Source organism: Mercenaria mercenaria, chromosome 1 (assembly GCF_021730395.1).
Source record: "Mercenaria mercenaria strain notata chromosome 1, MADL_Memer_1, whole genome shotgun sequence".
In the NCBI taxonomy this organism is placed as follows: Eukaryota; Metazoa; Mollusca; class Bivalvia; order Venerida; family Veneridae; genus Mercenaria; species Mercenaria mercenaria.
The window spans coordinates 71,665,332-71,690,245 of record NC_069361.1 but is presented as its reverse complement, the minus strand read 5'-3'; the positions used below and the strand labels follow the sequence as shown (position 1 = coordinate 71,690,245).

The 24,914-nt window shown below is 36.7% G+C and overlaps 1 protein-coding gene across 1 annotated transcript; it reads left to right on the top strand.

Moving 5' to 3' along the window:
• Positions 1 to 1,271: 1,271 nt before the first annotated feature.
• LOC123534372 (delta(14)-sterol reductase TM7SF2-like) lies at positions 1,272 to 21,247 on the top strand. The gene is made up of 11 exons (XM_053550532.1): positions 1,272 to 1,363; positions 1,807 to 1,871; positions 2,100 to 2,297; positions 2,797 to 2,958; positions 7,125 to 7,317; positions 9,506 to 9,700; positions 10,985 to 11,208; positions 12,202 to 12,370; positions 15,591 to 15,671; positions 17,971 to 18,093; positions 19,834 to 21,247. The coding sequence occupies exons 2-11, from the start codon at positions 1,848 to 1,850 to the stop codon at positions 19,992 to 19,994; spliced, it is 1,530 nt and encodes a 509-aa protein (XP_053406507.1). The 5' UTR covers positions 1,272 to 1,363; positions 1,807 to 1,847; the 3' UTR covers positions 19,995 to 21,247.
• Positions 21,248 to 24,914: the final 3,667 nt, after the last annotated feature.

Genomic DNA, 24,914 nt, shown 5'->3' with positions numbered 1-24,914 from the left:
ATGTTGTAATTTCTCAAAAACAAATATGATTGTATGAAATAGTAATGTGATACCTACAGTTTTGCAACTCTCCCAATAACTGAAGGTATCAACACATACCAATATAAATATTTTGGACATGCCATATTTCACAAACAAGCACCTGTTTTATAACGTCGTTGTCTGACGTCAACGCAACGGTTCATGACAGGCCACTTTATTATTCAAAATGAAAGTCAAAAAAACAAAACAAAATCATTATACTTTTTTATAGAATTAAAAAAAAAATAATGCCATGTCCTTGATTTGCAATGATACATAATACACTTCAATATTTCAAACAAGTTAAATGCGATATTACATGTATACGAGAACCAGCTTCTTGCGTCAAAATTGACGTCACATTTATGATCAAGACGTTACGGTACCGAAATTAAATATCTTTAAGATCTTATTGATATACCGACCACATATAAGCAAATTTATCTAGAAAGTCAAACGACTATTTCCGTTGTGCGTTTCACTATACAGGAACATAACGAGAATATTTTAAAGCACCATCTGAAAAAAAAATAGGCATAATTATTTACAGCGTGTAATTTTATGTTTTCTTATTTTTATTTAATTAGTAATACTCTCAACATATGTCTAAGAAAATCGATTCTTAAAATATTTTCCAGTCCATCGGCAGAAAATGTTTTGTCATAATAGGCTTTAACACTGAATGTTCTTTTTCAACATATGATCTTATTTAGGGAACGTAATCAATATTTACCCCAATTTACTGAAAAGTGTAAAGTGTCCCAGTTTCCCCACTGTCCCAGATACCCCATTTTACCCTATCCCAACCTACCCTAAATTTTTGGCCCGAGCCTAAATATTTTTATGGCTTTTGAGAATATTTTTTCAACTTTTTAACAAAAAGTTGCAAAAACTGCACTATCTATGCTTTTAAACATGGTCAGTGTTAAAAATCAACTTACTGATTCCGAAAAGTCTCACTTAAGTATAATAATAAAAAAAAATCCTACCTAGATCTACCTATCCTACAGTAATTTTTTTATCATGTAAGATCAGTCAAATCTGGCCAAAGAAGTATTAATACTTTTTATATAGCTCTTTGATCTGGCGGATCTTCTTACCAGAACGCTGTCAGTCCGAGGCTGAGCCAGGCCACAGTGGGACTGGTGGACTCTGGCAGTTTACAAATGTTTACTACGATGAGTCATACCGTGGGAGCCCCTTTGGCTTTTCTAATTAAATTAACCAATGAAAATACGATAGGCAAATAGTAAACGCTCTAAACCAATCAAAATCAAGCCCGCCAACTGCGTCAAGCGTCGCTCATTGTGTGCTGATATACACTGTTGTGAGGAATTTTCACGTATGTACTCAGTTTGTTTACTTTCAAAGCATATATTGGTATTATGTTCTTCAAGGTTGATTTTTTACCAACTAACAGCACGTTAACGTTATTTAGTGTTATTACTTTGCTTTGTTTTATCATTTTTGGCCGAATCAAAACGACAGGAGACTGGCTGCGAGTGCCCGCGAAATGTTGTGACAAATCTCTGCGATTTAAATTGTAACGTACGAAAGTATTTTAATCATTTGATGTGGCTTTCACACTTTGCAAGAAGAAAATTACAAGTTTCTATTTCCTTCTGGATGGAAATTATTGACAACTAAAACGTGATCGCGTTTCCCAAAAGTAAAAATAGCCATTTTGGGAGGTCCACGATAGGGTAATTTTTATTCAGGCAATTTTCTGAGCAAACAATGATTATACTACAGTTTTATAGTTATTTACTTTTATTTATACAACAGGAAAAGGTGTCATCCAAGAGGATTTACTCCGGCGGGTAATCATGCCATCCAAGAGGACTACTGGGGTATGAAGTAAAATCTATTTATAGAATGCACCTTGTGCCTTTGCCAAAATTAGTTTTAGTATTAAATATTATACAACAGTGTAAAAGTATGTTAGAATTTAAATGTAATGTATTAGTTTATAAGAAAATTTATCGGATTATTCACGGAACTTTTATCAGCCAGTATGGTAGTGAAACACATTTATGCTTTTATTAAATTTTGTGCTTCTTTTCTTATATAATTTTCAGTTGAGATCTAGGTCCAGAAGTACTAAGACCAGATCTAGTAGGAGTCGAAGCCGTAGCCGAAGTAGAAGTCGCTCCAGAGGAAGGAGCCCGGGAAGGCCCAAGGCAACAAAACCTAAAGCATCCACTCCAAACAGGACAAGATCAAAGTCTGCAACACCCACTAGAATGTCAGCAAGGATTGCAGCAAAATCCCATGAGGTGAATATTAAAATTTGTTTATAGTTTATACCTTTTCCAAAGACAGTGGCCAGTCCCGGGTATGGTTACCAAATCTTAAGACAGTCCATATATATGTGTGGTGATCAATACAAATCATGAATACAATATTTGCAATCGTAAACTACTTCTGATCTCCGTTTGTTCTGAAAATAATGATTTTGTTAAAAACACCAGATGTTCCAGATTCTGCAGTGCTGCATTTCACAACAAACTTCATTTCAAGCTGTCATTTTTCAACCAAAAAAGATACCTATTACTGGACCCATATACAGTCCACACAGGGTAGTCTACTTATCTGTAGTACAGATCTGCATGACTAAAAGCTGAAAAAGTATTTGCTGTTCATCAAGAAGACTTCTGACAGTTATATGATTACTTGTAGTGGCTTTTCCAGGAAGTGAACTTGTGAAAGATCCAAAGCAGTTGCAGACTTTTTACATGATCATTATAAAGCTTAATTGAATTGTTTTGTCATCAGGGTGAGATGAAACCAGTATCACAGACTGCAGAGAGGAATGAAAGTGAGAAAAAAGTAATGGCAAAATCTTCACATACTGAATTTGGTGGCGCATTTGGAACATTCCTGATGATGTTTTTCTTACCTGCTACACTCTATTATGTGAACATGGCTTGTTCAAAGGTAATTTTCAGCTCGACTTTTCAATGAAAAAGTAGAGCTATTGCACTCACGTCGGCATCGCCGTTGGTTAAAGTTTTTGATAAAGTCAAATATCTCTGTTACTATCAAAGCTATTGACTTGAAACTTAAAATAGTTATTTACTATCAAAGTCTACACGAGGAGAAACAATCCCCATAACTCTGATTTGAATTTTGACAGAATTATGCCACTTTTTAACTTAGAATTTTTGGTTAAAGTTTTTGATAAAGTCAAATATCACTGTTACTATCAAAGCTATTGACTTGAAACTTAAAATACTTATTTACCATCAAAGTCTACATCAGAAGAAACAATCCCCATAACTCTTGTTTGAATTTTGACAGAATTATGCCCTTTTTTATGTTGGATTTTTATGCCCCCGAAGGGAGGCATATAGTTTTTGAACCGTCTGTCGGTCTGTCAGTCTGTCCGCAATTTTCTTGTCCGGTCCATATCTTTGTCATCGATGGATGGATTTTCAAATAACTTGGCATGAATGTGAACCACAGTAAGACGACGTGTCACGCGCAAGACACAGGTCCGTAGCTCAAAGGTCAAGGTCACACTTAGACATTAAAGGACAGTGCATTTATGGGCGTGTCCGGTCCATATCTTTGTCATGGATGGATGGATTTTCAAATAACTTGGCATGAATGTGTACCACAGTAAGACAACATGTTGCGCGCAAGACCCAGGTCCGTAGCTCAAAGGTCAAGGTCACACTTAGCCATTAAAGGATAGTGCATTGATGGGCGTGTCCGGTCCATATCTTTGTCATCGATGGATGGATTTTCAAATAACTTGGCATGAATGTGTACCACAGTAAGACGACGTGTCGCGCGCAAGACCCAGGTCCGTAGCTCAAAGGTCAAGGTCACACTTAGACATTAAAGGATAGTGCATTGATGGGCGTGTCCGGTCCATATCTTTGTCAACCATGGATGGATTATAAATAACTCGGCATGAATGTGTACCACAGTAAGACGACGTGTCGCGCGCAAGACCCAGGTCCGTAGCTCAAAGGTCAAGGTCACACTTAGACGTTAAAGGTCATTTTTCATGATAGTGCATTGATGGGCGTGTCCGGTCCATATCTTTGTCATTCATGCATGGATTTTAAAATAACTACGCATGAATGTGTGGCACAGTAAGACGATGTGTCGCGCGCAAGACCCAGCTCCGTAGGTCAAAGGTCCTAAACTCTAACATCGGCCATAACTACTCATTCAAAGTGCCATCGGGGGCATATGTCATCCTATGGAGACAGCTCTTGTTTTTTTTAATTTTGTTAAAGTCAAATATCTCTGTTACTATTAAAGCTTTTGACTTAATAGTTATATACAATCAAAGTCTGCGCCAAGAGACACAATTCCCATAACTCTGGTTTGAATTTTGACAGAATTATGCCCTTTTTAGCTCATCTGATTTTTTGAAAAAAAATGATGAGTTATTGTCATCACTTGAGCGGGCGTCGGCGTCTGCGTCGGCGTTGCCTGGTTAAGTTTTATGTTTAGGTCAGCTTTTCTCCTAAACTATCAAAGCTATTGCTTTGAAACTTGGAATACTTGTTCACCATCATAAGCTGACCCTGTATAGCAAGAAACATAACTCCATCTTGCTTTTTGCAAGATTTATGGCCCCTTTTGGACTTAGAAAATATCAGATTTCTTGGTTAAGTTTTATGTTTAGGTCAGCTTTTCTCCTAAACTATCAAAGCTATTGCTTTGAAACTTGCAACACTTGTTCACCATCATAAGCAGACCCTGTACATCAAGAAACATAACTCCATCTTGCTTTTTGCAAGAATTATTGCCCCTTTTGGACTTAGAAAATCAGTTTTCTTGGTTAAGTTTTATGTTTAGGTCAGCTTTTATCCTAAACTATCAAAGCTATTGCTTTAAAACTTGCAACACTTGTTCACCATCATAAGCTGACCCTGTACAGCAAGAAACATAACTCCATCCTGCTTTTTGCAAGATTTATGGCCCCTTTTGGACTTAGAAAATATCAGATTTCTTGGTTAAGTTTTATGTTTAGGTCAACTTTTTCTCTTAAACTATCAAAGCTATTGCTTTGAAACTTGCAACACTTGTTCACCATCATAAGCTGACCCTGTACAGCAAGAAACATAACTCCATCCTGCTTTTTGCAATAATTATTGCCCCTTTTGGACTTAGAAAATCATTTTCTTGGTCGAGTATTATGTTTAAGTCAACTTTTCTCATAAACTATCAAAGCTATTGCTTTAAAACTTGCAACAGTTTTTCACCATCATAAGTGGACACTGTACATCAAGAAACATAATTCTATCCTGCTTTTTGCAAGAATGATGGCCCTTTTTACACTTAGAAAATCATTGGTAGGACAATATTTCTATTATACAAAAAAAATCAGATGAGCGTCGGCACCCGCAGGGCGGTGCTCTTGTTTAACTTAGAATTTTTGGTTAAAGTTTTTGATAAAGTCAAATATCTCTGTTTCTATCAAAGCTTTTGACTTGAAACTTAAAATACTTATTTACCATCAAAATCTACACCAGGAGAAACAATATCCATAACTCTGACTTGAATTTTGAGAGAATTATGCCCCTTTTTAACTTAGAATTTTTTGTTAAAAGTCAAATATCTCTGTTACTGTTAAAGCTTTTGACTTGAAACTCAAAACAGGGGCGTCGGAAATGGGGCCGCAGGGGCCGCGGTTGCGGCCCCAACAATTTGCCCAAAAACTATTTTTTTTCTAAATTTATAAGTTGGAGCCGCAGATCCGCGGACCCAATATTTGTACAGTATATTAAATTTTACTTCGTGTTAAACAATATACGTTGTCCAGATTAGTATGATACCGTGGTGATGATGACACGATGGGGATCATCATATTTTAAATTGACATGTCTTTAGTTAAAGGTACGTTTAAACTATACCCTTAAGAAATTAATAAGCATGTTTTTTTCTTTAATGAATGAAGTAATTAAGTATTAAGATTTATCACAGCGGTAAGATGTAAGGAGTTAACGGCATAAATTGTTCTTACTCACAAATTGATACTTTAAACAAATATGAAATGAAGTTTAGCTTATGTCATATCTGCAGAGACTCACGTTTTGCCGTTTTTGGGAAGTTTTAAGAGACTGAATAAGTCCAATTGCACCACTGTACTAGTACATAACAGTTGACGTAAAACTGGTCTCACATTGAACTACTTTGAGAATGTTACAAACTTTTAAATGAAATTTCTTGACTTTCAATACGTTTATTGAATGTAACATGAATAAATATTGTTAGTTATATTAAACACACAAAAACAAAAAAAACATTTTCTTTGTATTGCGTTACACATTATTAATAATGATAAGGGTTTATTTTGCTTATATGTCATGTAAGTAGTAAGAAAATACTGGAGAATTGAGATGCGATTCAGGACCCTTAAAATGCACCAGAAGTCGCCAATTATGATCATGTATTACAATTTTTTCGGGGGAGACCCCCGTACCCCCATACATAAGAGGTGTCCCCCTCACGTACCTAACCCCATTCGCGGCCCCAATATCAAATACCTTCCGACTCCCCTGCAAAATAGTTACTTACTATCAAAGTCTTCATCAGGAAGCACAATTCCCATAACTCTGATTTGAATTTTGACAGAGTTATGTCTCTTTTTTAACTTAGAATTTTTTTTCTGGCAAAGCTCTAATTCAGAGTAAAGCACTGAGAAAAGTTGAGCGCGCTGTCTTATGGACAGCTCTTGTTAAAGAACTCTTTATCTTATCCATCAAGTTGTATGTTTAACATAAGCCGTGTTTAATTAAACAAATCTTCAGAAATGATTAATTTTGTCTTTGCTGTCTGCATGGCAAGGATTTTGAATTTGTGACAGAAACAAAATTTGTTAGTTAAAAACTTTACTTGAAATTAACTGAGTAAAAGTGATATCTGTCTGTTATATATATAAGGGATGTAGTAATTTGGCAGATACCCTATTCTCCTTGTGTGATTTTAGTGTATGCATTTATTAACAGAAAGCCATGCTCTGGTTGAGGTGTATTTACGTCTGAAAAAATAAATTGCCTAACGAGAATATAACACAGACTTCTTGGAAAGTCGTGTGTCCACTACCTTACGTTAGCGTATTTTTTTTGCAATCATTGTAGAAAAACTGCAGCATTACAAATATTCACAATTGCTCTGGGAAGTGGTCATCATTCTTTGATGTGCAGGCGGCACTTATATTTGTCGGATGGTTTGCATTCCAAGCTGTTCTGTACATGATTCCAGTTGGAAAGGTAGTACAGGGACCACCCATTGTCATCAGCAATCATCATAGGCTGTCTTACAGGTGTAATGGTAAGAAAATATAGTAAACTGGTAACCACTATGTTCAGGAGTGTTTCAAAAGCATTCTCCCTTTGCAGACTTTGTTATGAAGAAATTGCAAGTTTCTGGTGAAGCAAGTCAACTTTGGGGGTGGTTGTAAGAAACTTTTATGGTTTACAAATAGGAAATACCTAGAATGCACACAAAAAAACAACAACATTTTATTTAGTCTGTATCAAGACATTGGTTGATGGTATTGGTCAAATTGATCATTGGTCAGTACTGGTTGTTTGAAAACTTTGGTCCAGGATGGAGAGAGATTTTATCCTGCTCAGGGTTCTCGCCAGGCTATTATCGCCTGTCGCGCGCGACATGCCTTCAGACTTTGAGTTGTATATTTGACATCCCTTATTTCCCCCGTCATCCCTTAATTGCTGAAGCGACATGTCATAAAATCATCCCAATAAACACCCCGATTAATCCGATAGCGTATTCGAAAAGCTTCCACGTGCTACCCGATAGTTTAGGTAAAGCGATGCGAGTTAAGATAACCGATAAACCAATGACAGCTTCCTATATGTGGAACGTGTGACGTAAATTTCATCGTAGCTCCGCCTTTAAATCCTTTGACAGGCGGCATCTTGGGATGTGTACATGAAAGTGACTGTTTTCGCAAGTTTTAAGATTATACATGTCATTAGATATAATGACAGATGATTCTACAATTATCGTCCGAATGTTTTTCGCAATCAAGGAAAGACAATGTAAGGAATTAAGTCAAAAATTGTGCACACGGTAAAATGCTTTTGAACAATTATCGCCGTAATATTAATGTTTTTCACATGTATGAAATGTGTTTTCTCAGGCGGAATATCGAAAAGACAATGCAAGAATTAATGTTTTCTGTCGTCACTTTCAAAATAGAACTTGTAGAGAAAAGTTTGAAATACCCTTCGTGCATTATTTCAACACGAACGGACACTTTGGTAGAACCACCGACCTTCCGTAAGCCAGCTGGATGGCTATCTCACATGAAGAATTCAACGCCCCGAGTGAGGCTCGAACCCACATCGATGAGGGGCAAGTGATTTGAAGCCAGCGACCTTAACCACTCGGCCACGGAGGCCCCGGTCACAATTTCAGAATCCCTCCCAGCCACGCCAAATGGCCATTGATCCAAAATGGAAACCAGCGTTTCCCTGGATGACAGTCTCAGATTGTGTTGTTTTACATGTATGTACAACAAACAGTTGACATTTTCAAAAACTTAAAATAGATAAGTTTTCAGCAAATAAACTCCGCAGAAATAGAAGACATAAACTTTAAAATACAAATAGATCTGTGTGCAGCGCTAAAATTGTGTTGTTTTATGTACAATAAATAGTAAATGAACATTTTTAGCAACTTAAAATTGATGAACTTTTAATTGTCATTCAGCAAATAACTCCATAGGATTTTTATGACCTAATATCTTTTCTTGTTGTACATATAAATGATGCTTATTAATCACTGAAAATTTCACTATGTTTTTCACTCTGAAATGCACCAGAATGCACCAAAAAGAGTTGTAGTAACACAAAATTTTCTGGGGTGACCCCCATACCCCCCATGCAGGAAGGGACACCCCTCCCGCACCCACCCCTTTGCTCGTCAGAAAATATTCTTCTGCAACATGCCTTCAGAAAATCCTGGCTAGAACCCTGCTGCTCCAATATATATTCATGTTAATAGTGCTATTTCTGTGATATTTTGAGATTTGGTAATAATAATAAGGTGGCATAATGGCTAAGGTCACTTACTATGAATCTTTTGCCTTCTCAATAACGTGGGTTTGAAACTTTCCTTGACGTATGCTCTTCTCAGTTTGAGGTAGCCATCCCACTGGCTTTTGAAAGGTTGGTGGTTCTTCTCGGGGTGTCCATCTATGTGGACCTGGGACTTTGGGTTTTCCTGCACTATGACAAGTTGCAAAAAATCATCATGACCTAAATTGTCTTGGTATAGATTTTGTTTAGAAATAATGCACAGTAAATTTTTTCATTTGTAAAATTTTACTCCTTAGAAGGTGGAAATACTTTTGTCATTTGGGAAAAGTAATACATGCCCTACAGAACAGTTGTTTAGACAGGTATATTATGCTTACTTATTACCGGAATCAACTTTAGTAACATCTGCCCTTAAAGGCTACAGACATAACTGATTTAGTGTTTCTTTCCAGGTTTCTTTGCTTATGTTGTCAGTCTGGTAGCATTTGCTGTTGCTGTTTACTATAGAGTGCCGGTAACCATTGTTTATGACAAGTTCCTGCAGTTGTTAACTTCAGCTGTCTTGTTCTCATTTGCCCTTGCTGTGTTTGTGTACATAAAGGCAAGATTGGGACCAACTAGAAATCTGGCACCTGCTGGAAAAACTGGTAATTTGTTTAATTCCGTTGTATGTGTGAAACTTCCATATTCTATATACATTGTAACAGTTGAATGCTGCATAGATGTAAATTAGAATTCAGTTAAAGTAAACCCTGCCTGATATATATTGCGTCAGTTTCAATAAGTATCATTTTGTGTGATTTGCCTAGCTATCTGAAAAACATTCAGTCTGAAGCCAGCTTTAGATCAAAACTGAAAACACACTTATTTAGGCAGTTTCATGAACAATGAGTGTAGTCTTGTTGGGATACAAAATATCAGAAGTGGTGTAAAATAGTATTTATACATGTCCAAATCTTTAAATCTAAGTTCTAGAATCCTGTTCATATTTTGTATGTATATATGTTAAATGTGTGTTATGTAATTGTAAAGCGCAGTAGAATATTTTATAATTTTTGTGCTATATAAATGCCATGTATTTGTATTTGTATTTATTTTTAGCTCGACTTTCCAAAGAAGAAGTAGAGCTATTGCACTCGCCCCGGTGTCGGCGTCGCTGTTGGTTAAAGTTTTTTTTACAAAAGTAAAATATCTCTGTTTCTATCAAAGCTGTTGACTTGCAACTCGAAATAGCCATTAACTATCAAAGGCTACACCAGGAGAAACAATCACCACAACTCTGATTTGAATTTTGACAGAATTATGCATCTTTTAAACTTAGAATTTTTGGTTAAAGATTTTGATAAAGTCAAATATCTCAGTTATTATCAAAGCTTTTGACTTGAAACTTAAAATACTTATTTACCATCAAAGTCTACACCAGGAGAAATGGTCCCCATAACTCTGGTCTGAATTTTGACAGAGTTATTTCCCTTTTTAACTAGGAATTTTTGTTTTACTGGCAAAGCTCTAATTCAGTCAGGCACTGAGAAAAGTTGAGCGCGCCGTCTTACAGACAGCTCTTGTATTACTTGGAGATGTATTTTAATATATGTTTGTCAATATGCTAAATTTTAACAGTTTTGTCTCATTATAATATAATCATATGCTCCCAAACCCCTGGGGAAAATTTTCAGAGATTTTTTATGAAAGCCATTCTCATCCCGGATGGAGTTGACAATAAGTTTCTATTTGTAATAATGGCTTTTAGTTGCCAAAGGCTCTCTTATGACTGGCTCTACTAGTATGTATTACTTAGACAGCATCTTTAAAATGTACATGTTTGAAATCTTGTGCTGAAAATTCCATTGGTCAATTTTGATTCAGTACCATAAAGTTTATTAATTTATATCTGTATACAGTTGATAACACATTGATTTTGTGAATTCCAGGAAACATTGTCTATGACTTTTTCATGGGCCATGAGCTGAACCCAAGGATTGGACAGTTTGATATTAAGTTTTTCTGCGAGATGAGACCAGGTCTGATTGGCTGGGTGATCATAAATCTCGTTTTCCTCGTGAAGGATTATCAACTGGATGGAAAAATAGATTATGCTTTAGCTGCTGTAGTTTTCTTCCAGGCACTCTACATTGCTGATGCATTATGGTTTGAGGTAAATGTTACTTGGATATTTTATGCCCCCGAAGGTGGGCATATTAAAATCGCACTGTCCATCCGTGTAAATTCTTGTCTGGGCAGTAACTCTGCCATCCATAAAGGGATTTTGAAATAACTTTGCATGAATGTTCATCATAATGAGATGATGTGTCAAGTGCAAAACCCAGACCCCTAGCTCCAAGGTCAAGGTCAGACTTAGAAGTCAAAGGTTAACAATGTCTGTTTTGTGTCCAGTTCATAACTTTGCCATTCATGAAGATATTTTGAAATCACTCAAGACTAAAATGTTTGCCATAAGACATGTAATGTGCAAGATCCAGACCCCTAGCTTTAAGTTCAAGGTCACACTTAGAGGTTAAAGGTTAACGTGGTCTGTTTCTTGTGCGGTGCATAACTCTGCCATTCATCGAGAGGTTTTGAAATTGCTTGACTTAATTGTTCCCCATGAGACATTCCATACGCAAGATCCAGACCCATAGCTCAAAGTTCAAGGTCACACTTAGAGGTTAAAAGTTAACATGGTCTGTTTTTTGTCCGGTCCGTAACTCTGGCATCGATGAAGTGATTTTAAAATTACTTGGCATAAATGCTCGGGGGCATTTGTCACTAATAGTGACAGTTCTTGTTTTAACGTATACTATAAGTGCATAAATGAATTGTAAAATTTGGGAATTATATGCTAAGAATTTAGTTATAATAATTGATGACCAAAGCACTGAACATCGAAACATTATTTTGTTAAACTGGATATTTTTCATAAATTAAGCATTTTAGATGGATTGGAAAAAGGCTAAGATAAAATTTTAGATCCAATCTGATTTAGTGCTTGTAATTAAATAGAGACGGGCTGTTCTTTGCTATAGCCAATTTCTTAATAAAGTGCACCGGCATGTTGCGCTCAAGGAGTAAAAATAATCTTTTGAAAATAACTTTATGCATTTTATTGTGAAAATGGCATATGTGTGTAATGGATACTTTCTTTATTTAGGATGCCATTTTAACAACTATGGATATAATCTATGAAGGATTTGGTTTCATGTTGAGTTTTGGTGACCTCGCCTGGGTTCCATTCCTCTACTGCTTACAAGGCCGTTATCTCCTGGAACATCCAAACCCAATGCCCTGGTACTGTTTGGCTAGCATTGTTGTTCTCAACTGTAAGTTCTTGTTAAATTTTGAAGCTATTAAAGGTCTTTGTCGGGGCCTCATTGGCTGATTGGATCAGGGTGTTTTATTTTTCATGTGAGGAAGCCATCCAGCTGTCTTATAGAAGGTCGATGGATCTACCCAGGTGCCCACTCGTGATGAAATAATGCATAAAAACCATACTTTTATTAAAAATTCTAACACGACTAGCAAATAACCTATATACACAGGAGAAAATCAATCAACGGTTATTTTGTGATAACCCATGCACGTGCAAAATAGTGACGTCATCCTCTGTGTATAGAATGATCCATGTGCATAGCACGAAGTGTAGTTCATGTCGTAAAAAGTAGTTACCATTTTTTCAAACACAGTTGATACTAGTATGTCATGTAAGAGTCAAAATAAGTTCTCAAGTCAAGTGTGATTTATGGTAGAATTACCCGAGTTTTTCGTTCTTATGCAAAACAGTATATCACGAAGGCCTATGTGATATATTTTTACGCATAAGAACTCAAAACACAGGTTATTCTACGATAAACCACGCTTAGGAACTTTTTATTTCTTACTTTGCATCAGAAGATGGAGAACAAGGTTCTTATTGTACCCCCCGACAACAAAGTTGTAAGGGGGGTATACTGGTTTCAGGTTGTCTGTCTGTCCGTCTGTCTGTCTGGTCGTCTGTCCGTAGACGCAATCTTGTGCGCACCATCTCTCCTTATCCCCTTGACAGAATTTAATGAAACTTCACAGAAGTGATCAGTACCAACAGTAGTTGTGCATGGGGCATGTTAAGTTCTTTTAGAAAAACAATTTGCAGAGTTATGGGACTTTGTTTTTTTGTTACTATACTATATACATAGACACAATCTTGTGCGCACCATCTCTCCTCATCCCCTTGACACAATTTAATGAAACTTCACACAAGTGATCAGTACCAACAGTAGTTGTGCATGGGGCATGTTAGGTTCTTTTAGAAAAAAAATTTGCAGAGTTATGGGACTTTGTTTTTAGCTCACCTGAGCACGAAGTGCTCAAAGGTGAGCTTTAGTGATCACCCTGTGTCCGGCGTCCGTCGTCGTCCGTCGTCCGTCCGTCCGTCCTTCCGTCGTCAACAATTTGACTGTTAACACTCTAGAGGTCACATTTTTGACCCAATCTTAATGAAACTTGGTCAGAATGTTACCCTCAATAAAATCTTGGACGAGTTCGATATTGGGTCATCTGGGATCAAAAACTAAGTCATCAGGTCAAATCAAAGGAAAAGCTTGTTAACACTCTAGAGGTCACATTTTTGGCCCAATCTTAATGAAACTTGGTCAGAATGTTACCCTCAATAAAATCTTGGATGAGTTCGATATTAAGTCATCTGGGGTCAAAAACTAGGTCATCAGGTCAAATCAAAGGAAAAGCTTGTTAACACTCTAGAGGTCACAATTTTGGCCCAATCTTAATGAAACTTGGTCAGGATGTTACCCTCAATAAAATCTTGGACGAGTTCGATATTGGGTCATCTGGGGTCAAAAACTAGGTCACCAGGTCAAATCAAAGAAAAAGCTTGTTAACACTCTAGAGGTCACATTTTTGGCCCAATCTTAATGAAACTTGGTCAGAATGTTACCCTTAATAAAATCTTGGACGAGTTCGATATTTGGTTATCTGGGATCATAAACTAGGTCACCAGGTCAAATCAAAGGAAAAGCTTGTTAACACTGTTGAAGCCGCATTTATGACTGTATCTTCATGAAACTTGGTCAGATTGTTAATATTGATGATCTTAAGGTCCAGTTTGAATCTGGGTCATGTAGGATAAAAAACTAGGTCACCAAGCCAAATCAAATGAAAAGCTAGTTTACACTAGAGGCCACATTTATGACCATACCTTAATGAAACTTGGTCAAATCTTGATGATCTATAGCTCAAGTTCAAATCTGGGTTAGGTGGGGTCAAAAACTAGGTCACTAGGTCATATCAAAGGAAAAGCTTGTTAACACTCTAGAGGCCACATTTATGACTATATCTTCATGAAACTTAGTAAGAATGTTAAACTTGATGATCTTTAGGGCAATTTCGAATCTGGGTCATGTCGGGTCAAAAACTAGGTCACGGGGGTCAAATAAAAGGAATAGTTAGTTAACACTTTAGAGGCCACATTTATGACCATATCTTAATGAAACTTGGTCAGAATGTTAATCTTGATGATCTATAGGTCAAGTTTAAATCTGGGTCAGGTGTGTTAAAAAACTAGGTCACTAGGTCAAATCAAAGGAAAAGCTTGTTAAGACTCTAGAGGCCAGATTTATGACTGTATCTTCATGAAACTTAATCAGAATGTTAATCTTGATGATCTTTAGGTCAAGTTCGAATCTGGGTCATGTGGGGGCAAAAACTAGGTCACCGGGTCAAATCAAAGGAAAAGCTAGTTAACACTTTAGAGGCTACATTTATGACCATATCTTAATGAAACTTGGTCAGAATGTTGATCTTGATGATCTTTAGGTCAATAGGTCAGGTGAGCGATACAGGGCCTTCATGGCCCTCTTGTTTTTTGTTACTATACTATATATATAGACACAATCTTGTGCGCACCATCTCTCCTCATCCCCTTGACACAATTTAATGAAACTTCACACAAGTGATCAGTAACAACAGTGGTTGTGCATGGGGCATGTTAGGTTCTTTCAGCGACAAAAATTGCAGAATTATGGGACTTTGTTTCTTGTTAACATACTACGTACATACAGTCTGCATATGCAGTCTTGTGCGTGCCTAATCTACCAAACCCTTGCACACAATTTAATGAAACTTCACACAAGTGATCAGTACCAACCCTAGTTGTGCATGGTGCATGTTACATTCTTTTAGATAAATATTCTGCATAGTTATGGGACTTTGTTTTTTGTTACTATACTGTATTCATACAGTCTATATACACACAGTCCACATAATTATGCAGTCTTGTGTGTGTCAAATTGCAATGTACTGTGTCAGTGCATGCGGGGGGTACATTCATCACCTTTAGTGATAGCTCTAGTTTCATAACAGTTTTACTCAGAGAGTATACAAAATAAAATTTAAGAACAGCTATAAAGAATTTGTTTTGCTGTGTAACTGTTCAAAATTGTAGAAGATGAATCAGTAGCTGAAACAGCACTAAATGAACACTGTAAAATATGAAAGATATCATTTAAGATATTGTGATTCCTTACCATGTTATATTGTTATTTACAGTTATTGGATATTACATATTCCGGGGCAGCAACTCTCAGAAAAATGAATTCAGGAAGAACCCGGATAATCCAGCTCTAGCACGTATGTATTGACTCCTTCAAATGTAATTGTAAATGGTAATAGAGATGGCTTATTAAACGCAAATTATTCCGCCTAAAATTTTCACTATATTGAAAATGCTCATTTCTAGTAATTAAAGTCACAACTTGATTTTTTTTCAAGCATTTTGCAAGTGAAGAAGCTTATTAACCTTTAGCCTGCTGTCGGCAAATGATTCTGCCTTTGCAACCAGTTGCAGACCAAGATCATCCTGCACGGATCCTGCACATCCGTGCAGGCTGATCAATGATTAGGGGTGGGTATTGCCACGAAAATTGGTATTGCAATATATTGCAATATTGTACCGTATTTTGGTGTGTATAGGTCGCACTTTTTCTACCCATTTTGCTGCCTGAAAAAGTTCCTGCGACCTATACGACAGAACAGTGCCAGCAGAGTTTTTTTTCGGGCCAATTTTCTGACCGTAGCTCTCGCAAAATTACGTGCATCTGTTACGAACGAACAAAATGGATAAAAAATATCAATATCGGCGGCCTTTCAACCAATAGCGGTTACTTTCAATAAAATATATCGTAAATAACCCATACTGACTTTTAAAATTACGAATTACTTTAATTCAAAGATGTTTTTGCAATTTCAATCACGTTTGTTTCTACTTTCGTTTTACTGGACGCCATTGACATGTACTCCGGGATGGATAAAATCCGGACAGATCCGTCATCCATTCCGAACATTGTTTATACTAATTCTTAGCGTATCAAAAAACTTAAAAGATAATTTTTTTACTTTTGATTTTTAAATAAAAGAAAAAAACATCCAAAAAGAGATATTTTGTTAATCTCAGAATCAAAAGAACGCGGTTAATTACATGACGCGGAAAGGTGTTATAATTGCTGTGCAAACAATTCACATTTAAACTTGCATAATTACAGAATGTGAACGCAAACCGTCTGCTGCCAATTAGTGTCAAAAAGCCGCTTTTTTTGATGTAGTCTGTTACCGATACTACTGTTGGTACGAAACGGTTGGGATCGAAAATAACACTGTCTGATTTCCACCAATCAGGTTCTGACAATAATTCAGTCCGCGGCATCAATATGGCCGCCGCCATAACTTTTTTGCTGGTAAATATTGCTGGGGAAAAAATCCGAAACTTAACTGCGACTAATACGCTAGAACTCAAATTTTCCGACCATTTCCAGAGCAAAAATTAGATGTGGACTATACATTACCGGGACCTATACACACCAAAATACGGTGTGTGGATATTGCAATATACTGGGATATATTGTACCAGTTATTTAATGAACAAAAACATGATGAATCAAACTGTTTTTTTCAAATTTATTCAATTAAAAATGAGTAAAATGACTAGTATCAACAACACGAGTGTTTGCTCCCCCGTCTCAATAAATAAAAATACCAGTAAACAAAAATATAAAAAGTTTTGACTAGATTCTGGGGAGTATTGTCAATTTGTCATCCACAAATACTATTAGTTGTTGATGATTTTGCCTTTATTTTCAACAATCTCGAAGTCCGACATGTTGCTATGACGCCGATTACCAGATATTCAAAAGCGAAAGTAGACTGCGTCAAAATATTATTTAGTTTATTGTGCGGCACTACATTAGGTTTACAGATACAATCATATAACACAGGTTGCTCAATTCACCGATTATAAACGAGGAAAGTGGTATAGCTGTTGTATGAATAATAAATTTTAGTTGATAGAAAAATTACTAATGAGTCGCTGACAAATACGAAATTATATTTATCTAAATTTTCTTATTGGTTTTATTATGTGAAATTGGGTCCGTAAAATAGCTGTAAACCAGTCTGCTACCTGCACCGGAAATGAAGGGAGAAAAATGAAAACAAAGTTGAATCGTGCTGGCAAGAAAAGGATTTTTTTTTGTGAATCTTCTTGGTTTACGTTAGTGTTACTTAATGTTACAAAATAACCGGTATTCGAAAATCATATCGCAATATCGTATCATAGGAAAAAACATCGCAATAACCGGTCTACTGCGGTATAGCGCCCACCCCTACTGATCATGGTCTGCACTGTTCGCTGTTCAGTCAATAAGTTTTCAGTGAACACCCCTTCGAATAATAAATGGTACTGCCCAAATTGAATGATGGACCAGTCCATTTTAGAAATTTAGCAGGGTATGGGTTAAAGACCCTTGCATGATTTATTCCTGATAAGTTTCTTTGCTGCTTTTATTCTGAACTTGCCAAGTCTGTTTTGAAGCTTAAAAGAGTTGACAGTGGTTTACTGAATTTTAATGTGCTTTGACATTATTTATGTTTTCAGATCTTCAGACTATCCGTACTGGAACTGGCAAGAAGCTTTTAGTATCTGGTTGGTGGGGATTGTGCCGGAAACCTAACTACCTCGGAGATATCATCATGTCACTTGCTTGGTCCCTTCCTTGTGGTTAGTAGCTGCTTATTCACTTTGAAACGAGTCTTCTAAAAATGTTGACAAAATTAGTTGAATACTTACGTTTTAACATGCCAGGCTTATTTCATCAATGTGGAAATTGTTCCCAGACTTTGAACAGTGGCTGTTATGCTGTAAAAACATCCCAAGTTTGGTTGGATTATAAGTGTTAAGATAAACACTGTAGGCTTGGTCATTTTTGCATCAAGTATTATGAGATTAGTTTGACAACAGCAGTTTCTGTTTGAAAAACGGGACGTATTATGGAAACGTCCCTGGCGGGCGGGTGGGATGGTGGGCGGGCGGCGTCCACAGACTTTGTCCGGAGCATATCTTCTACATGCATGAAGGGATTTTGATGAAACTTGGCACAGTTGTTCACCATCATGAGACGGAGTGTCATGCGCAAAAACCAGGTCCCTAGGTCTAAGGTCAAGGTCACAGAGGTCAAAGGTCAAATTCAAGAATGACTGTCCGGAGCATATCTTCTTCATGCATGGAGGGATTTTGATGAAAGTTGGCACAATTGTTCATCATCATGAGACGGAATGTCATGCGCAAGAACCAGGTCCCTAGGTCTAAGGTCAAGGTCACAGAGGTCAAAGGATACAAGAAAGAAAACTTTGTCCGGAGCATATCTTCTTCATGCATAGAGGGATTTTGATATAACTTGGCACAAATGTTCACCACCATGAGGCGGAGTGTCATGCGCAAGAACCAGGTCCCTAGGTCTAAGGACAAGGTTACAATTAGAGGTCAAAGGATACAAGAATAAAAACCTTGTCCGGAGCATTTCTTCTTCATGCATAGTGGGGTTTTGATATTACTTTGCACAAATGTTCACCACTATGAGGCGGAGTGTCATGCGCAAGAACCAGGTCCCTAGGTCAAAGGTCAAGGTCACACTTAGAGGCCAAAGGTCAGATACAAGAATGACTTTGTCCGAAGCATTTCTTCTTCATGCATGGAGGGATTTTGATGTAACTTGGCACAATTATACATCATCATGAGACAAAGTGTCATGCGCAGTTCCCTTCTTAGAATTACTTCCCTTTGTTGTTACTATAAATAGCTTATATTGTAACTTTTTCATTACTAGTCGTAGGGAAAAATCGATACCACTTTTCTGTAGTACAACATGCATGCTACATCCAATTTTGAGGTGTATTTTGACCAGTCTCTACCTGGTAAAGATTTTTGTGTGGACTTACAATTTTTTTTTTTGGATATTTTTTTTTTTTTTTTTTTTTTTTTTTTTTTTTTTTTTAAGATTATCTTCCCTTAGTTGTTACTATAAATAACTTATATTGTAACTTTTTTATAATTGACCGTAGGGAAAAAACAAGACCACTTTTCTGTGGTACAACATAGATGTTACTTTCAAATTTTAGGTGTATTTTAAGGTATCTCTACCTGGTAATGAGTTTTTTAGTGGACTTAGAAAAACAAATGACTTACAATGATTACTAAACAACCACAAAATTAAAATTCCATTTGCAAATACAGGTGCTAGAGTAAAGAAATTTGCTGTGACGGGCGTATATTGTGACATTCTGACACTCTTGTTTTTGTTATCTGTATGCTTCCTGCTTTTTAGGTGAAATGCTGCTAAATAGTACTTACTGTTCTGCTCATGAATGAAAGTTTAGATAACAGCATTATGAGTAGTATTCAAAGTCTATGCTGTAAGATTTGTTGACTAATTGATAATTAATTTGTAATTTTGATTTGCAGGATTCACCACTGTCATGCCTTACTTCTATCCCATCTATTTCTTCATTCTGTTGGTACACCGAGAACGTAGAGATGACGCTCTGTGTAGGAAAAAGTACGGTGCCAGTTGGGACCGCTACTGTGAGAAGGTTAAATCGAGGATCATACCTGGTATATACTAGAGAAAAACTTACCATAGACACTGCCATTCCACTTGGAGATTCGATTATTTGGAAGTGTGCTTGACATTTACAGTTGTACTTAAGCAGATGTAGAATTATTTAGTAAGACACATGATCTCAGCAAATGGCCTTTAGTTTAATTACCTGTTGTGTTTGGTAGTGAATTATGTTAATTAATGAATTTTTGAATGTTAAATTCAGATTTTCTAAATTATTGCTGTCTATGGAAAGACAGACACAAGAAAAAAAATGACCACAGGAGAAAGAAATGACATTAAGGAAATTTTTAAGAAGTCAAGAAAATCAAAGATGGTTCTGTATCAAATTTAATTGTATTAAGAAATTAGAAAAAAAATTCTAACCACAAAAGACATAATATGAGTCGTGCCATGAGAAAAACCAACATAGTGGGTATTATGCTGTCCCAGTATTTTTTTAGTCATTTAGTGCATTCCTAGAATTATACACCACTCAGGAAAGTATGGTTTAGATTTTTTGTAAATGCATTCAGCTATTGGCAGTACATGTATTTTTACATGCTTACACAAGTTGCAGAAATGATATTCTGCATTCTTAATATTCAGACCAAGAGCAGACTTTTATTACTAGTTAGAGCGTAAAACTGTTCAAATTCTCTTGGTTTATTGTCGTAAACTTAATGGTTTCGAACTTAATTCTAATTTTTACAAGTACATCAAAAGTGTCAAAGTAAACAAGATATATCGGGAGCTAAAGAAATTCTTAAGATGTTACTGAATGTTTTGTCATTTTAAACTTTAAAACGCATGTTATAAAACAGTAGATGGCAGACTTTTTTTCCGGTTTAGTTTTGTTGTTTTTCTTTTAATTTCCTGATTTTAAATTCTCAGGCATATAGGTATATTACAGTGAAATGTTGAAGAACATGAAAGATTCAAGCCAAACACGAGAACAATAAGTCTGTGATTTGTACCTATATGGGAGAAAGAGACCATCATTTATGCTTTTTGTTAATGGACATTACTTTTATGGGGGGAAAATCGTAGGTGATCATGTTTTAATTAGACTTTTCTTAGGTATTTATTTAAAAGAGCATTATCAGATTTTACATTGTATTTTTAGATGTAAATGAAAACTTGGGAGTGTACATATTTGTTGTATTATACATGTAAAAACTGTTGTAAATATGTTGTAAATTTTCATTTTATTTTTTCTTTACATTTTGCATGATTTTACTGATAATACAGTTCTTAATTGCAAGTTTTTCCTGACTTTTAAAAAATGCCATTGCCTTTGTACAGGCTTTGCGAAATTGCTGGACAGATTGCCCGACATCACATTGCAGTCATGCCTAGCTTGGACTCTTTCAAGCGGGCTGTTTTAAAATGTAACTTTTAGGTCAGCAAGGGATGTTTTTAACACTAAACTTTTTCTTACTTCTATCTTATTTTACACAACATGCTGTCTGCTTTAATTCATATTCTCATAACCTACTAGGAACTTTCCTAGTAGTGTTTTAATGTTTCTTTTCACTTTATTGTGGCCCACACTCTGTCCATAACACTTGAAAGAGGGGTGTGACAGAAAATATAGTTAGAGATATAACATCCAGTTAGAGTAACTTGAAGGATTAAAATTTGTCTGACAGGCAGTGTACGAAATTCAGATTTGGATCTTCATGAAAATTGGTCAGAATGTTCATCTTGATGATATCTAGGTCAATTTTGAAACTAGGTCACGTGCCTCAAAAAACTAGGTCAGTAGGTCAAATAATAAAAAAACCTTGTGACCTCTAGAAGGCCATACTTTTCATGGGATCTGTATGAAAGTTGGTCTGAATGTTTATATTGATGTTATCTAGGTCAAGTTTGAAACTGGGTCAACTGCGGTTAAAAACTAGGTCAATAGGTTTAAAATCAGAAAAATCTTTTGACCTCTCTAGAGGCCATATTTCTCAATGGATCTTCATGGAAATTGATCTGAATGTTTACCTTGATGTTATCTAGGTCAGTTTCGAAACTGGGTCACGTGCGGTCAAAAACTAGGCCAGTAGGTATAAAAAAAGAAAAACCTTGTGACCTCCCCAGAGGCCATATTTTACATGAGATCTTCATGAAAATTAGTGAGACTGTTCACCTTGATGATATCTAGGTAAAGTTCAAAACAGGGTCACGTACCTTCGAAAACTAGGTCAGTAGGTCAAATAATAGAAAAAATCTTGTGACCTCTCTAGAGACCATATTTTAAATGGATCTTCATGAAAATTGATCAGAATTTTTATCGTGATAATATCTAGGTCAAGTTCAAAACTGGGTCACATGAGCTCAAAAACTAAGTCACGATGTCAGATAATAGAAAAAACGACGTCATACTCAAAACTGGGTCATGTGGGAACAGGTGAGCGATTCAGGACCATTTTAAACAAAAAATCGCACATATGTATATTTCACGACTTTGCATTTTTGATTTGGAAGTAGATCATACAGCTCTTAGCATCATATGAAGAAAATAAACAACATAGAGTCCCTACAGAAATCGCTCTGTCCGTCAGTCTGTTTGTCCGAGCATACTTTTGCATACTTTGGAGGCTATTAGAACAACAAGTAACTGTACTTTTTCTCTGATGTCATTCATTCCGCAAGCTGTTATGTCGGTATTTGTCCTTTACCTGGCTGAAAGAACAACAGAGAGAACAAAAGTGTACCCACATGAATACCCATATGTAGTATATCCGTCCGTTCTTGCAAGAATTTAAATCTAAAGTAGCTTTGACTTTCAGACACTTACCATAATCCTTAAGAGGCAATACCTTAGGTTGTACCTCCAAGACAAATACAAAGATATTATAATTGTCATATTTCAATCAAATATTGCTTTTCATTTAAAACGCTTACTTCTGCACATTTTGGTGTGCTTTATGTAATATTAGTTGCTCGACAGCAATATAATGAACGGCACAGAAAAAACGATTTGTAAGATCAGTTTTTAACGAAAAATGTCGAGTATTCTCTCCCTTTATAATGACTGTGTTATAGCAGTCCCCTCAAACTGGATTATTGTCCTTACATTCAAAGCCTGTGCCATACATTTTGTACTGATCTTGATATTGCTTTGGGCAAAATATATTCGAGCTTTAGGGCAGCGTAATTCCGTTCGGCCTGTCTCAACCCTCTATTGGCACCAGCGAATCGTCGACCGTCTGGTAGAGGCGGCTCCAAGTCCTAGACCACTAGCATCTATGTTCAGGATGAAGACTGAGAGAAATAGGCGTATGCAAGAATAACTGCTGCAGTTAGCCCTACAATGAAGATATCAAAAGCCTCTTGCTGTTTTGGTCTCCAATACAATGGAGTTGCAAGTTTAGTGGACTTACTGTGTTTTGTTTGTTGAATGGCCTATGAGCAAATCATTAAAAGGCTTTGCGAGTTGGTATAATCCTGAGTTGAATAAAGATGTCCTTCACTATTAGCTTTTTACAACTTGTCTATCACTGAATATGGAAATTTTCTGGGGATATTGGTTCTCGAGCATGCGCGTAATATAACAAATAGTAGTGGTACCCGTCTTATTTAGGTTGTACACCACCAAAAACTAATAATCTACTCCACTCTTTGAAGAAGTATGTCTATCCATTATTCTTTTCTCCTCAACTGATGTCGATATTCCTTACCATCCAGCTACAAGCCGGCTGGTAAGTTCAACAGGGTACCCGTCCTTGGCCGGATCACTAAATGCAAGAAACTTAAATCAATTAAAGTCTTTTAGTATTGTCCGTGGTCTCAGTGAACAGGACTTCTACCGATACCATCATTACCAGGCTACTGCTTCTGCAACATCGGTAAGAGGGAGTATTCACCAACCCCAGAGAAACCGGTAAATGTGGTGAATCAGTCTCAACATATATGCGATTTCCCGTAATATGCCGGGGTGCCTCAAGCTATTGAGATTTAAACATTTCCACTCCCTAGGTGGAACCAAAGTGACAGTTTGGCAAAACCTCCAGCCAAGAACGCATAACACTAAGATTGCAGGTGGAAAAGGCTGTTGCTTGGTGCAATGACGATTCACTATGTCTTTACACAGACTATAGACTGAAGGCGTTTTTGGGTCATTTTTTGGTCCGCTTACATGTACTTGAAGGACCAGAACTTTGTTGGCCCTAATATACGCGGGCACTCGATTCAGTACTTCTTTCTGTCCCAGCCAAATATGCCAGGACACAGAATGCTCAATTCCGATTTCGCTGAGTGCTACAGCTCCGGGTTTGTGGAGAACTAAAAGAACCGCTTTTCTTTGGATGAATACCCACAGCTACTTTGAAGTTAGCATCTTTTGAGCATTTGATATAATGATACCTTTCCGGATCGCAGCACAGAAGGATTCAACCAACAATTTCCACAATTTCTTATAGCCTGATCCTGTTTTATTCGCCACAACTTGCGTAAGTCAACCCTGTCTTATTTGAACAGTGACTGTGCTGTTCTGTTCAAGTGAAAATGAGAATCAAGTCCCTGACGTACAGATGGAACTTTCTTCAATTGGCCTCCGGGCTTTACCGCTGGTTGTAACTTGGTCACCTGAGTGTAGGAAAGTGGTGGACCTACAGGTATGTTATTAGCAGAGACACTCAACCCTAACCACAGCTTCAGCCGTCGTCACCCCCCAGTTCCTTAAGTTACCCTATCGTTGCTTCCTATATATTTTTCTTGTGCCTCAGCTACTTTATCTCTTCAACTTGTGCCACAATTCAGTATTCTCAATCACAGCCTGAACCTCAATTTCTTTATCTCAAACCTCCAGCTCTTAATTTAGCTGTTAAGTATCCATGGCCTCGCTTTCGGAACTTTTCTCTTGTGGATCAGGAGATTTTGCCGCCCCGCCATTCGGTTTACCATCATTCTTATTGCTCTATTTCTCATCCTTCCCTTTTTCATCTTCATC

Excerpts from the sequence above, each read along its gene's own strand:
- LOC123534372 (XM_053550532.1), top strand. The coding sequence starts at position 1,848 with ATGCCATCCAAGAGGACTACTGGG. Across the intron at positions 11,209-12,201 it reads CTGATGCATTATGGTTTGAG|GATGCCATTTTAACAACTAT; the intron begins GTAAATGTTACT and ends TTCTTTATTTAG. Across the intron at positions 18,094-19,833 it reads TGCTTGGTCCCTTCCTTGTG|GATTCACCACTGTCATGCCT; the intron begins GTTAGTAGCTGC and ends TTTGATTTGCAG.